This window comes from Salvia splendens, chromosome 8, assembly GCF_004379255.2.
Source record: "Salvia splendens isolate huo1 chromosome 8, SspV2, whole genome shotgun sequence".
In the NCBI taxonomy this organism is placed as follows: domain Eukaryota; kingdom Viridiplantae; phylum Streptophyta; class Magnoliopsida; order Lamiales; family Lamiaceae; genus Salvia; species Salvia splendens.
The window spans coordinates 30,696,139-30,711,275 of record NC_056039.1 but is presented as its reverse complement, the minus strand read 5'-3'; the positions used below and the strand labels follow the sequence as shown (position 1 = coordinate 30,711,275).

Sequence of the window (15,137 nt, the reverse complement as noted above, 5' to 3'; positions counted from 1 at the left end):
TTGTACAGAAATTAAGATAGAGAGAAAACTCGTTAAAACAAGTGGTGCAAATGAAAATGACGTGCATATCACGTATATATAGTGTTTCGAAAATCAAATAAATAATAAAAAAATCCCGCTCGCCTATCGCTCGCCGATTGGAGTCTGCAATGGCGGCTAGGAGATCGGCGAGCGCATCGCCGAGCGCTCGGGAATCGGCGTGCGCTCGCCGTTTTTCTCGCCGATTTAGCGCTCGCCGGCTACAATGGTTCAGCGAGCGGACCGACGAGTGCCAAGAATCGGCTAGCCGGTGCATTCGCCGCTATTGGAGATGCTCTACGGGACACCAATATGACTGCTATAATAGGACTATAAAATAAATATGGAAAGTTAACAATACAGACAGTTGGCTAAAGATCGCCTTCCTCCAAACCAAGCTGTCATTTGATATAGATTATAACTTTCCAAAAATACCCTCGGTTAACAAAATCCCGGAGGTACAAAATAGTAATTTCAGCATTCCTTTGGCGAGAACATTTTCCCCTTTCCATCTCTTTAATTTCCCTCTCTTCCGTTTAAAAAGTGAGTGGAGACGCTTTCCCACATTTCGCCTCACAATCAACAATTTCAAAGGAACGATTTCGATAATATGATGCGATTATTCGGCCGAAGCTCGGCCGCAGAATCTCCGCACGCGGCGTCTCCGTCGACTCCACTTCCCGCCGCTTCGCCCAATATGTCTGCCGGCCCGCCGAGGCCAATCCGCCTTGTCTACACCGACGAGAAGGGTAGGTTTCACATGGATCCTGAGGCGGTGGCGCTTCTGCAGTTGGTGAAGCAGCCCGTCGGGGTGGTTTCCGTCTGTGGCCGCGCTCGTCAAGGAAAGAGCTTTATATTAAATCAGGTACAGTTGGTTTGGCAGGGTTTGAGTCAGTCTCGGCAATTTGACAGTATTTTATTCCACCGTGACTTGTTGCCTAGGGTTTCAGTAGTGCTGGAAGACTGGTTGACTGAGAATAGTTTTGTGATTGACTTCGTAGCTTTCTGCTTGATTGGAAATTTTTGTCGTGCATTAGGGTTTTCGGTAGTCTGTTTGATTAATTTAGGGTTTTGGGATCATTGCCTGATGTGCAGTGGGTTTTGTTACTAGTTCAGGCGCTGTTCATACTTCAACATATGATAATAAGCAAAAAGAGTTTACTTATTTCGTAGCATTGTACTTTTCAGGGATTGACAGACCCCGCTTTCAAAGGAAAATACCATTCCTGATAATACTATCTATTCACAGTATTTTTGGTAGCTACTTATACTGTAGAAGAATTCCTAACACCGAGCAATCCATTTAGGATACTTATTACTTATCAATTAGTGGATTATTAGGCCTCTTGAGATGGATAAGAAAATGACTGGTTGTTTCTCTTACTACATTGTCGAATGGTTAGTAAAGCTGGTAACTTATTGTTGCCTTTCAAAGTAATTGTCATGTCATCATCATTAACTGCAAATCAGGTTTAATCAGGGCTGTGCTACTCTTTAATGTACAGTTTACAGTATCATTTTGATGTTTGGGTGAACTCTTAGCTTCTAAAGGAATTTTTTTGGAGTTGGGTAGAAAAATTGCACAATTTCACTATTCCCTATCTGTGCAATTCAACATCATAGCTTGCTTCTTTCGCTGTTGATTGATTGGGCTCAAGTATATCTTGATTGAAGAATAAAAGAAACCAATGAAAATATTTTGGCCTTAAGGTTTGTTTTGAGCATTTTTCCTGCACTAAAAATGTTTTCCAATGTGGTAATGGTGCATTTGTTTTGTTTCTCGTTTATTTTGTGTTACGTCAGTTATTTCTGAGTGAAGAAGGTTTGCATTTTTGGTGAATTGATTTGGCTCAAGTATATCTTGATTGAAGAATAAAAGAAACCAATGAAAATATTTTGGCCTTAAGGTTTGTTTTGAGCATTTTTCCTGCACTAAAAATGTTTTCCAATGTGGTAATGGTGCATTTGTTTTGTTTCTCGGTACGTCAGTTATTTCTGAGTGAAGAAGGTTTACATTTTTGGTGAATTGATTTGGTTCAACTGTCTTTAAAAAATTGAGCTCGAAAATTAAGTGGTTTCAAGATTTTCTTTTATTTTATGTGATCTTGGCCCTTTCATTTGTGTGAAAAGAAGGCTATTAATGTGAAATAACTACTTTAAGCATACATACTATTTGAGTAGCTTGCTGAGATAATATTTTGCAGCTTCTTGGGAGGAGCAGTGGATTTCAAGTGGCTTCTACACATCGTCCTTGTACAAAAGGACTTTGGCTGTGGAGTACCCCCATACGGAGAACTGCTCTAGATGGAACAGAGTACAGCCTCTTACTGTTGGACTCAGAAGGAATTGATGCTTATGATCAAACGGTCAGGTTTTGTTTCCTTTATTGCTCTGGATTGGTATTTGTAATTGAATATTTTTAGTGTTATTTGTTCTAATCGTGGTTTAGAAAGACGTTCTTGAGGCTCGCCGCAGCGTGAGGCCCCTGGGAAATGCCTTTGTAGCCTTATTAGCACTTCTTGAAGATTTAATTATGGGCATTTGATTATTTGACTTTAGTTCTATCATTCCAGTTTTATTTGGAGATGTTCTAGACTGAGAGCTAGTAGTTAAGAACTTATGATTCGTATGCGTTTAACTCCCTCCGTCCCAATGTAGTTTAGTCATATTCCTTTTTTGGTCGTCCCACTATAGTAGTCATTCTTCATGGAAAAATCAACACATTTAATCTCTTAAGTTATCTGTTTTATTCTCTCTTAACTTATCTATTGTATTCTCTCACCTAGTGTATTCTCACTCCACTTAACTCGGTAACACCATTTTTTAAAATCTTGTGCCCAAACAAACGGCTCAACTAAGGTGGGAAGGAGGGGGTATTATAGTTGCTATGTCTTCTTTTTTTTAAAATCATTTTATGTGTTTCGCTGTTTTGTTATAATTGCTATTATATCCATGTGTTTTTATCATTTACTCCCAGGGCTCATGCCTTGGACCACCTTGAGGATTAAGCCTTCTGGGTCCATCGGAAAAGGCCTTGAGGCATAAAAATGCTGTTGTTCAAAACCTTGGTCCTATTACATGAATATCATCTGCACCCTTGCTTGCAGTGAACATATTCCCCATATTTACTGATCTTAAATCATGTATAACCATTTCTTAGTTATATGCATAGCTATAAGTGCATAATCTATCCCAGATTGTATTCTCATCTTGTCAGTCTGGACTTTATTTTTTGACAGGGAACATACAGTACACAAATATTCTCATTGGCTGTGCTCTTATCAAGCATGTTCATATATAACCAGGTAATTAAATTGTTGAATGCATTCTCTCAATGTCTAGCAGTAGATAACATTGATCTTTATCGTGTATTCTGTTATCCATGCCCTCTTTGGTCCAAATTTTTATCATTCAACGAAATTGCTTCAAGGAAAATGACATTTTATGCCAAGAAAATAAGCATAATGATATTTTGATTCTGTGGCTTAGATGGGTGGTATTGATGAGGCTGCACTTGACCGCCTCTCTCTTGTGACCGAGATGACCAAACACATTCGCGTTAGGGCATCCGGAGGTAGGAGTACTGCTTCAGAGCTTGGACAGTTCTCACCAATATTTGTTTGGCTGTTGAGAGTAAGTAATTGAATAAAGACACACGTTTTCAACTATTGGCCATGTTTTACTGCTTAGTAGGAATTAGGAGCTCCACAATATTTTGTTGCTTCTCTACTTTGCAGAACATATAACTGTTCAAATGCATGTGTAGGACTTCTATCTAGACTTAATGGAGGATAACCGGAAAATTACCCCGCGTGACTACCTGGAGCTTGCTTTGATGCCGGTTCAAGGAGGCGGAAGAGATGTATCGGCAAAGAATGAGGTTATTCTTTTATTTCTTGTCTATGCCTATGCAGCATTACTGGATATTGTAATGTGTATTTTTAAACTGTAATGTTGTACTCATGTAATTCTTTCAACAACATACTCAAATTCCTCACACACTCTAAGATTCCCTCTCTATATAATATATGCTGAGCTGTTTATTGGCTGAAATACTTGACTAGATTCGAGAGTCCATCCGAGCTCTTTTTCCAGACAGAGAATGCTACACTCTTGTACGACCCCTAAGCAATGAGAATGATCTTCAACGACTCGATCAGATTCCTGTAAGTGGTTATCTGAGACAACTGTTCATATTCACTTTTTATATTTTGTGTGCTATCTATATCAACAGCCTTCTTTCTTTCTCCTTTGATTATTATGCTAACTTTTCTATGTATTGCAGCTGGATAAATTAAGGCCAGTATTTAAATCCGGTTTGGATTCTTTTACAAAATTTGTATTTGAGAGGACTAGGCCCAAGCAAATGGGCGCAACTGTGATGACAGGACCTCTTTTTGCTCGTATTACTCAGTCATTCCTTGATGCTCTAAATAATGGTGCTGTGCCTACAATAACATCTTCATGGCGGGTTAGCATGCTCTTTATCTGTGCAAGTTGCTTTCGCTGGAATTTGAGATATTCCACTTATAACCTTTTAGTATATGATCTGAAGATATAATTGGCAATGCCGCAACATTTATGTTATGTTATATTGCACTGCAACTTGCTGCTTAATGATATTGTTCATTGCTATACAATCTAAGGTATTCCACATACATATAATCTTTTACATATAATATGCAGATATAGTTGTCAATGCTGTAACATTTATGTACATTATATTGCACTGCAATTTGCTGTTTAATGATATTACTCATTGCTCTCAATCAGAAGAGAATCTAAAATTTGGTTGACAGGCTATTTGAAACTTTCTCATATAGTTTAAATGTTTCGATAATTCTTAAGTACCTCCACTATTTATGTGCATTAAGTTTCCATTGGAGTAACACTATGTCATGAGTAGTTTCTTTTTTGGTGGTGCCACATCTTGTTTCCCTTAATGAGAGGACAGCTTCTTCTACAGTCACATTTTAATCTATTTAATTAGTTATATCTATCTTTATATTTTTCATTCAGAGTGTTGAGGAAGCAGAATGCCAGAGAGCATATGAAATGAGTACTGAAGTGTATATGTCTGCTTTTGACTATTCCAAACCCCCTGAAGAAGTAAGTATTTGTTTTCTTGTGGATGTTGTGCATCTCTTTTTTATTATTTGCTAAACTTTGGAACCTGTGTAGGCTGCCTTAAGAGAGGCACATGAAGATGCAGTTCAGAGGTCAATGGCCTCGTTTAATGATAGTGCTGTAGGTGCTGGTCAAGTGAGACAAAAGTATGAAAAACGTCTTCAGACTTTCTTGAAGAAAGCATTTGAGGTTCATGTTCCTAGCTTAACACTATAAATATCTTCAATACTTCTATAGGTTTCAATTTTCATAATCTGTTACGTTTAGCTTATAATTGAATTGTTGTAATTTACGGATAGATTAAGATCTTTGGATGTTGTTTATTACGTTTTCTAATTAACGAATGTCGTTTTGGGTCTATTTGGCTCTATTATTGATTAAAATTGCATGTTAATTGCAGGATATTAAAAAAGATGCTTTCCGGGAAGCTTATCTGCATTGTACACGTACCATAGAAAATATGGAAAGGGAGTTGAGAACAGCTTGTCATGCTCCTGATGCAAAAGTAGACACAGTTCTAAAGGCAGGTTATCATTGTTGATAGATGTTTTCTTTTGAGAATATCTTTCATGGTCTAGTTCAAATGCTTATATTTTAGATTTAAGCTCTTATTGCAAAATTAAGATATTGTAAGATTCTATTCAAAAGTCCTTTACTTGATGCTATTAAGAAATGCAATTTGTGTGATCTCACTCATTCCTATCACCAGTATCCTTATATCTATTTGTTGTCTTCATTACAATTATTTAATTAACATTTTGTTTAAACGCAAGATTTTTTATATTTACAAGCTAGCTTCACAGATATATACATAGTTTTTGGTATTATATTGCTAAGGCATGCAACCAAAGTTTCATTTATTTGTTCCTCTTGTGTAGAAATTCTTATTATGACTTCACTTTCTTCTTGTTGTGCAACTTGAGCAAGTATAAACCAAATTCTCAACCGAAACAGTTATAGAAGGCCTAAATACTCCTGTTCTGGCAGGTTCTTGATGGGCTCTTGAGCAAGTATGAATCCTCTTGTCATGGACCAGAGAAGTGGCGGAAAGTAGTTCTTTTTCTTCAACAAAGGTTCTTGTATCCTGTGTTACTCTTTATGATGTATGGTGGTTGCATATGAAGTTCTTTTCTAATATTATTTGATTTGTCCAGCTTGGAGGGTCCACTTCTGGACTTCATCAAAAAGCAAATCAACCATATTGGAGCAGAAAAGAGTTCTCTTGCACTGAAATGCCGTTCAATTGAAGACAAGATAGAATTGCTTAACAAGCAACTGGAAGCTAGTGAGAAGTATAAATCTGAGTACCTGAACCGCTATCAAGATGCTATCAAAGACAAGGAAAATCTTACAGATGACTACATGAACCGTATAAACAATTTGCAAAAAAAATATAGTTCCTTGGAAGAGAAGTCCTCTAACTTATCAAAAACACTTGATATAGCAAGACAGGAATGTATGGATTGGAAAAGGAAATATGAGTTGGTTTTATCAAAGCAGAAGGCTGAAGAAGATCAGTTTGGTGCAGAAGTTGCGATGCTCAGATCGAAAAGTTCTGCTGCTGAAGCAAGATTGGCAGCAGCTCAGGAGAAAGCTCAATCTGCTCATGAAGAGGCAGAGGAGTGGAAGCGTAAATATGATATTGCTGTCAGAGAAACAAAAAATGCTCTAGAGAAAGCTTCTGCTGTCCAAGAACGCACAAATTATCAAACTCAATCAAGAGAAGCTGCTCTTAGAGAAGAATTTTCAAGTGCACTGGCAGAAAAGGTGAAAATTCCTTCCTCCTGGAGGAAATTATACATTTGTTTGCATCTCATTATGCTGGGACCAGTTATGTGACTTTATTCTCTGTAATAATAATATCAACAGGAGGAAGAAATGAAGGAGAAGACGTCAAGGATTGAGGAAGCTGAGCAGCGTTTGACAACTTTAAGTTTGGAGTTGAAGGTAAGGTTTAGACAAGAGTACTCATTTGATTAATATTTGATACCTTTGTGCATATTCCTCCCCATTTTGGCTTAACTATCCTCCTTTCACAATGTGGTCGAATTAGTATCGCTGTAAATCAGTCTATTTTTTTGGTTAAGGTACTTGTAAGTAGCTGCCAAATGTATTGACTCTTATGCCCAGGAAAATTCCAGCTTTTAAACTTCTGCCTGTTTTTTTTTCTGAAAAGAGAAGCTGACATTAACTTCCTGTGGGAGGGGGAGCTAGTTGGTTTATATGCTATATTTTGTTAAGCCGAACCTTGTTCCTGACAGATTCATTGTTTTTTTGTTTGTTTGTTTTCTTTTCTTTTCTTTTCTGTTTTCTTGCTTGAGGGTGCACCTGTCATTCGGATCTCTACCAGAATCCATATCTGTAAGGAATATTTATGTAAATTAGTGCCTGCAACTTATTTTGTCTGATGTTACTGGCTATAGGCTGCTGAATATAAGCTTAAGAACTTTGATCTGGAGACATCAAGATTAAAGCTTGAAATCAGGGAGCTAGGTGAGAAGGTAGAGGGAGCTAATGTGGCTGCTCTTTCAGCACAAAGCAAAGCCAGGAGTCTGGAACAGGAAAAAATACATCTTGAGCAGAAGTATCAAGACCAGTTTGACAGATTTGAGGAAATTCAAGAAAGGTGTAAAGCAGCTGAAAAAGAAGCTAAAAGGACAATGGAATTAGCTGATGAAGCCAGAGCTGAAGCAGCTTCTGCCCAGAAGGATAAAAGTGATTTCCAGCGTGTAGCAATGGAAAGATTGGCACAGATTGAGAGGGCTGAACGGCATGCTGAGACTTTGGAGAGGCAAAGGGTTGACTTGGTTAATGAAGTTGAGAGGTACAGAGCATCTGAAAGGGATGCCTTGTTTAAGGTAGAAATGCTGGAAAACAGAATTAGAGAAAAGGAAACAGAAATTGACTCACTGTTACAGTCAAATAACAACCAGAGGAAGACCACTGTTCAGGTACTTGAGACTCTATTGGCAAGTGAGCGTGCTGCTCATACAGAGGCAAATAACAGAGCTGAAGCCCTCTCTGTTCAGCTGCAAGCTACTCAGGGGAAGCTTGATGAAGTTTCTCAGGAATTGACTGCTCTTCGATTCAGTGAAAAATCCACAATAGATGGCAGACTGAGAACTGCTTCCCATGCTAAACGTGGTAGGACCAATGATTATGAAATGGGTGCTGACTCGGTACAAGATACGGTCATGAATGACAAAGTAATCAGAGGAAACAAAAGGACCAAGAGTACCAACAGCCCTATGAAGTTTGGGAGTCCAGAGGATGGTGGTTCTGTGTTTAGGGGGGGTGATGAGCCAACCAATAGCGAACAAACAAACCAGGAGGATTACACTAGTTTCACGGTGCAGAAATTGAGGCATGAGCTTACAAGTCACAATTTTGGAGCTGAGCTGTTGCAACTAAGGAATCCTAACAAAAAGGACATTGTAGCTTTGTATGAGAGATGTGTTCTCAAGAAACCATAGTATCATCAAGAGTAGCTCCTTATGTACATTGGTGAACTTTCTAGAACATTCAGATGTTGGCTTGTTGGTATTAGTTTCTTAGTTTCAGTGAGAGAGTAGAAATTATGTCTGGATATGATAATTTGTTAGGTCTTAAGTGTGGAGTGATGTTCATCCTGCATTATTTAGTGTCAAATGTTTCCTTTTTAAACATTGCTGTTCCTGGGCTTGTTTTACTGTTGTTACAGGACAGTGATGAGTGATGTGTGCTGTAAAATTTCATGTTGATGAAAAGTCTTGTAGGTTGTGTTTTAGAGTATTTGATCTTGTGTATGGCATTGCCATGGATGAATGGTGTTATAAGAATCTTGTTTATAATTTGGGGCTTTTGCTGGTATTTGAAAATAATTTATTTTTTTGACGATATGATTTTCTTCATTCAATCATTGCATTCTTTATATTATTACTATGAGAATCTGCAATTCTTGTCCCTTAGCAGTTACCCGACAGCTTCAAATTGTTTCCTTGATTTTTCATAATCTCTTTTCTTTAAGGGATGTTTGGTTTGTAAGATTGTATTCGAGATTAAATTTGAAGTGTATTTGGTTTATGAGATTTAATTCCACAACTCAATCCTAGATAGATGAATAATCATGGAATAATTAGTCATATGGATTAGCTATGACTAATTATATCTTGGTATTATTTTATCTTAAAAACCGAACACCACCTTAAAGTATTATAGTAATATCTTTAAAGCTGCTGGTCTTTTTGAGCGATCCATAAAAAAATTACAAAAATTTGAAAAAAAAAACATAGATTGCTTGTCTTTTCGAGCTGAATCTTTTCACCTCTATGCAAGGATGCCTCTAAAACATGTTTTGTGATTGTTGTCATTCTCCAAATAAAGCCTTAGACCATCTTCAACGGTACACTAAAACCTAAAATGGAATAGGTCATTAGCTCCAATAGTACTCAAAAACTAATCTCATTTTTTATTTTTGAAAAAAAATATCTGTATTTAGGTTTATACTAAACCAAAACCTAAAAGTTTTTCAAATTTTATGAGTAAAAGAGGCATAATATAGAGAATATTTTTTTAAGTTTGTGTTTAGTGTAAATGGTTGAAGTAAGATCATATTTGACGTAACATTTACACTAAAATGGATTTGAGTTTAGTGTAAATGGTTGGAAATGCTCTTAGTCATAATTGGAATATAGATTTGTAGAGTTGTGATAAACGCAAAATTCAATCTTATTGTAGAAGATAGAACCAAAACACGCGGTCATTTTTAAACATGAAGGTCATTTGTAGTTAGTTTGTAGATTATTTTGAAAAGGATACCTGAAATGATTTAAAAATATTTGAATATTTTTTAAACTCAGATATTATAAAATATCCTAAAAATTTATTTTGAAAAGGATACCTGAAATGATTTAAAAATATTTGAATATTTTTTAAACTCAGATATTATAAAATATCCTAAAAACAAACTAACAAGGACTTCCGTGTTATCTAAAATTACAATTTTGTGTTATGCATAAAGATGTGTACTTATTTTGATCATATTCCTTGATTTATGAAACCACTACGGCACTACCTCCGTCTTCGAAAAATAATTTTTTTTGAACGACACTGATTTTAGTTCACAAAAATAAAATAAAATTTTTCGTTCCATCATCTAAGGGTAACATCTATCATGAGACGAAGGAAGTGGTATAATTTTATAATAAAATTAATTCCATTATTAGATTTAAATAAAATACTACATCTGTCTTACAAGAATATGCACTTTTTAATTTTGAAAAGTCATATCTCTCTTATGAGGTCAGACTCATTCTCAATTAAAAATACTTTAATTATTTTTTTCTCTACTTCTCTTACTTTACAATTTTTCTCTACTTCTCTTTTACTTTACCAATTTTACATTAAAATGATGTCAATCTCAAAGAGCATATTCTTTAGGGACGGAAGGAGTATACTTTAAAAAACTAAATTTATACAAACTTCCCGAAATACAACTTCTCCCCCTCCCTAGTATTAAATCCTCCCCTTCTATCACTTTCATCTTTTCCGATAATAGTTTGAAGCCGTGGAATTTCAGGTTCGAATTTTGTGATCTGATTCGGGAAAATGTACTCTCTTATTCCATGGATTTTCTAATTAGCATATTTGAGTCTATAGTTCATTCCATTTTAAATTTTTAATGGTGTTGATTTGCTATAATTTCACTGCATATTCTTTCCTCCAAAACTGAAATTCCAGTTCTCATGATTTATGTGGTCGCTGTTCATATTTTAGACATACATATGCATTTGGGTCCTTTTGTACACAAACACACCTGTGGTGTGTTTGGTTCCAGGACATTTTTTGAGATTGTTTTAAAATACTGTACTAGTATTTTCGTTGCCAAATTGGAGTTGTAGAGAATGAAAATTCATGTGGAGTCTTTGCTAGTATAAATAATAAGACATGGTCCATTGCATTGCGTCAACGGTAGACTTCTCAATGTAATTTGTCCTCAAATCTCAATAGTTAGTGCGATATCGTAGGTATATGACCAAGTATGTGTGTTAATCGATTCTTATCATGACTACTAGTGAGCATTATAATTTTTATGAAATGGAAGGCTATCAAATTTTATCGGTGGGCAATGAAAGTGAAAGAACAAAAATAAAACCGGTTTGATGAAATTAATGTGATTCAAGTGAATTTTTTACTTAGAAATAACATAACATGCCGTAGTATTTTCAAGATAGTTGCAGTTTTGTCAATGGGTTCCTTAATTTAATTTATGTGCGTGTGTGATTTTTCAAGATTTTGTAGTTAAAATTTAACCCAGAGTCTATTTACCAAAAAAAAGTTTAGTTGGGTTAGGTATAGTTTAGGTTTAACTTGTAATGTAATACTTGTAGTCAGAAAACAGGAGTATATCATATTGACATTACTTATACATTACTTAAAAGGTTGTTTATGGAATTCTAAAGTGCATTGCTTGTAGTGAACTTTCTTATTCATATGTAAAAACAGTGGTTATCACCGTGCCTTAACGAAATCTGAATCACAGGAATTTGATGTTTACATCATTACATTTTTTGTTCCCGGTAAACTTGAAGTTTAATTTTACCAGTGCATGTGTGAACAGACTTGATGTTGTTAAAAACTAATCTGTTATTGCCATAGAAATTCTGTACTCCTGACTGAAGTTAGTAATGTACCTTTTTATGATCAGCTATTACCTGCTGTTTATCTCAGTTGGCCTTTGAACTATACATGCTTTGGATTCTGTAATGGGCTTGAGCAAAACTGAAGTGAACTTGAGAAGGTTACTTGCAGCAGCTCCACAACAACAAAATCAGGGAAAGCTTGTACATGTATGCGCTTGGTCTTCATAATTCTTCACTCATAGATTTATTACATTATATACATCGTTGTAGTCAAGCATATTTCATACTTTTGTTGATTAATTTGGGGACAGTTTAGTGAGAACATTGTTTTTGATTCTTCAAGATACTTTTGACCAACTTCTGTGATTTTCAGCTTACCTGATTTATTTGTCAATTGGATTTGGTTTTTATTGGAAAATAAGAAAACCATTCGTTTGTTTGTGATGATAATATTTAGTATGTGGCCACTTTAAGAGAGCAATTGGCTGAAGAGAGGACTCCTGAAGGTTTGCCAAGGTTTGTCTAATTCATGCATTTGACTTTCAATTTGGCAAACTCTATACAAGGTCTGTGGTATCTGATTCTTTATTTGGTTCTTCATATATGAAATACATGGTTACCTAGCCCTTCATGCCTCACAAGCTACTCCAGAAGAAGGATCTGTTGATTGATTAGATTCTGTTAGGCATAACGAAACTGATACTTTCAAGTTTCAACTAATTTATGGCTTTCAGTTTGAATAAAACCCATACATTGTTGGACTCCATCTAAAGTTCATTTTCATCATAGACTGCTAAGCATTTATCTGGTGGTGGTTTGCATCATTTCTTGCCTGAAATTACCATCTTCTTGATTTTTCTTTCACGCCTAAAATATTATTATTTTTGTTCCAAAAACTATTGGTAGATTTCTATTTGCCTCCTCCTGCCTTACAAGCAACTCTGAAATTTCTGTTATTGATTATTTTGCTTCCAGCATTTGAATAAAAGCCATACCATTCACTGGTGTATTAACAGTTTTAATGAAACACTCTAAATAGTTATACTTCTTAATAAAAGCTCATCCATAATTTGATAAAATCAAGTTGGTTATTCCCAAATCATCTCCTTGTTAACCTTGAAGTCAATATCTTTTTTAAGCTTTGTATTGCTTTTCCTTTTATACCTTAAAGTAATAGTAGTAAATTATATCCAGGAACTCTTATATGTTTTCTATTTGATTGTGCCACTCATTTTTTTCAGGGTATCAAAAGCTCAGTTAAATGAATATTCTGAGAAAATTGAAGCTGTAGCAGCTAAGTTAGATGTCAATGAGGTGCATGCTTGTTGAATAATATTAATAGATCTGTGTTGTGTAGTATACTAGCATTCCATATGGTTTCTTCAACTTTTAGCTACTGTAAAGATGCATCTAATGACCAAGATGGTCCGATTGATAATAAACGGTGCATTCTTTTTCATTGCGGTTTTAACCCTTTTATTCAAGACAAATATAAACAAACACAAGAAATACTTAATCAATCGCATTTTGGATTAATCAATAATAATAAAAAAAAAAGTCAGTGCTCATTGAATATCAGCAATGCTTGGATCTAGATAACTTTCATTACGAAAAAGGTACAACATTTTTTATTTGTTATATGTTTGTGTGTTGCTTCTGACACTATATGGTTTGTTGAAGTTTGATTGCATTAATTTACCTGTTCGATACTTTCAATAACTTACCACTTTGATGTTGCTAACTTCCAACAAAAACATGGCAATTAGAAAGGTGAATTTGGCTCTCTGACTCTTTCTTAGTGATTCTGCTCTGTTTGGGGCTATTTTCTCAACCTTCCACATTGCTAAGAATGCAATAATCTTTTATGCTTATATGGTAGTTGCATGACTGCCTCCTCGAATAAACTAGGGAGTAAAGGCCGTCTCCATGTATAGACTGATCTCTCTAATTGAATTCATCTGTCAAGCTATTAGCAATCATCACTAAAATGATTTTGTACGTAAACTGATTGTTATACTACCTTATTACATGATTTGTTACCTAAATTATTAAAATTGACTTTTAGTTGATACAGACCCCCATCGGGAGATAGATCCCCCAGTAGTATCGAGGACAGTAATAATGCGAAGTCTGTCAAACTGGATGCTGCAGCACATGCTCATATTGAGAAACACAGGTAGCATAATTATCACCATTTCTGAGTTAATTGATGATAGTTTTTATTTCCTATGGAATAACTTGAAAATGAAGCTTATGTTGACCCCAGTCACTTGGTGGCTATTCCACTGCATGTTTTTTTCTCGAATGAGCTTATATTTGGTTAATTAGTTAGTTCTTATGAGATGACCATAGAATCATAAGATGTTACTTTCGATAAACTTGTAGCATTGCTTTTGGTTAACTAAAGGTCATTAAGCTTCTTAGATGTTGGTGGAAGATAATTTTGTATTTAGATCTATCACAGTAATAATAATACCACATTTTATAAATAAGTTGGGGACATTCTCACTTAGAGAAATTTATTGATTGAATAGAATGTGTGATTTTTTTCCCTTTTAACCCCCATGTTTATGAAGATATATTTCGTTGTGTATTTTTCTTATACAGACAACTACAAGAAGATTTGACGGATGAAATGGTTGGTTTGGCACGAAAACTCAAAGAGAGTAGCCTTATGATTAGTCGGTCCATAAAAAATACAGAGAAGGTGAGTGAATTTTTGTTTTGCCATTAACAAAAAGCAGTTTGAAATTGGACAGGGCGATCGATATCCACCTTCTTTACATATTTGTGGGTTTACACGAAACTTCATCACTGTTATTTTAGGACCAAACTTTTACCATTCTTACCAATATGGAGTATTATTGATCTTGTCGGTGTAGATACTCGACTCAACTGAGAACGCAGTTGAGCAGAGCTTGGCGAGCTCTGGACATGCAAACACTCGGGCAGTGGAGGTTTATTCGCAGAGTCTGAAAACAACGTGCTTTACATGGCTCCTGATCTTCGCCATGACGTGCATATTCTGTTAAATGGTATAGACAACATATTTAGAGAAGAAAGCAATGGGAGAAGATTATTGTATTTTGATTGAATGATGAAATGGTACTCAACACCCATATATTTATAGGGATGTTGGTGACTTTTGAGATCCTACAATAAATGTATATTCATGGAACTACACTACTATTGGAACAATGCATGCACATCTTCAATGCTTCTTGGAACTCTATTCTTCTTTAATGCTTATTGATACTTCCCCTTTTCTCAACACTCCCCCTCAAATTGAGTGGTGGGATCTCCAAAACTCAATTTGGAAAGCACATCTTCAAAGCTCCTTGAGTTGACTGCTTTAGTTAGGATGTCGGCAAG

General features: G+C 35.6%; 2 protein-coding genes across 2 annotated transcripts; both read left to right on the top strand.

Annotated features, from left to right (window-relative positions):
• The first annotated feature begins 542 nt into the window (after positions 1-542).
• LOC121744648 (guanylate-binding protein 4-like) lies at positions 543-9,021 on the top strand. Its single transcript, XM_042138242.1, has 14 exons — positions 543-883; positions 2,223-2,384; positions 3,258-3,323; positions 3,508-3,651; positions 3,785-3,898; positions 4,083-4,184; positions 4,304-4,489; positions 5,038-5,127; positions 5,200-5,334; positions 5,546-5,668; positions 6,133-6,218; positions 6,300-6,912; positions 7,015-7,092; positions 7,569-9,021. The coding sequence occupies exons 1-14, from the start codon at positions 629-631 to the stop codon at positions 8,616-8,618; spliced, it is 3,204 nt and encodes a 1,067-aa protein (XP_041994176.1). The 5' UTR covers positions 543-628; the 3' UTR covers positions 8,619-9,021.
• A 1,595-nt stretch (positions 9,022-10,616) lies between these two features.
• On the top strand, positions 10,617-14,916 carry LOC121746062. The gene is made up of 7 exons (XM_042139992.1): positions 10,617-10,702; positions 11,831-11,972; positions 12,223-12,281; positions 13,007-13,079; positions 13,835-13,941; positions 14,373-14,472; positions 14,648-14,916. Exons 2-7 carry the CDS (start codon positions 11,889-11,891, stop codon positions 14,795-14,797), a joined length of 573 nt encoding a protein of 190 aa, XP_041995926.1. The 5' UTR covers positions 10,617-10,702; positions 11,831-11,888; the 3' UTR covers positions 14,798-14,916.
• Positions 14,917-15,137: the final 221 nt, after the last annotated feature.

Bases quoted from the DNA above. Each gene is read 5' to 3' on its own strand.
- LOC121744648 (XM_042138242.1), top strand. From the start codon at position 629: ATGATGCGATTATTCGGCCGAAGCTCGGCCGCAGAATCTCCGCACGCG. The intron at 3,324-3,507 runs GTAATTAAATTG...TCTGTGGCTTAG, and splicing joins GCATGTTCATATATAACCAG to ATGGGTGGTATTGATGAGGC. The intron at 7,093-7,568 runs GTAAGGTTTAGA...TACTGGCTATAG, and splicing joins CTTTAAGTTTGGAGTTGAAG to GCTGCTGAATATAAGCTTAA.
- LOC121746062 (XM_042139992.1), top strand. From the start codon at position 11,889: ATGGGCTTGAGCAAAACTGAAGTGAACTTGAGAAGGTTACTTGCAGCA. The intron at 11,973-12,222 runs GTATGCGCTTGG...GATAATATTTAG, and splicing joins ATCAGGGAAAGCTTGTACAT to TATGTGGCCACTTTAAGAGA. The intron at 14,473-14,647 runs GTGAGTGAATTT...TTGTCGGTGTAG, and splicing joins CCATAAAAAATACAGAGAAG to ATACTCGACTCAACTGAGAA.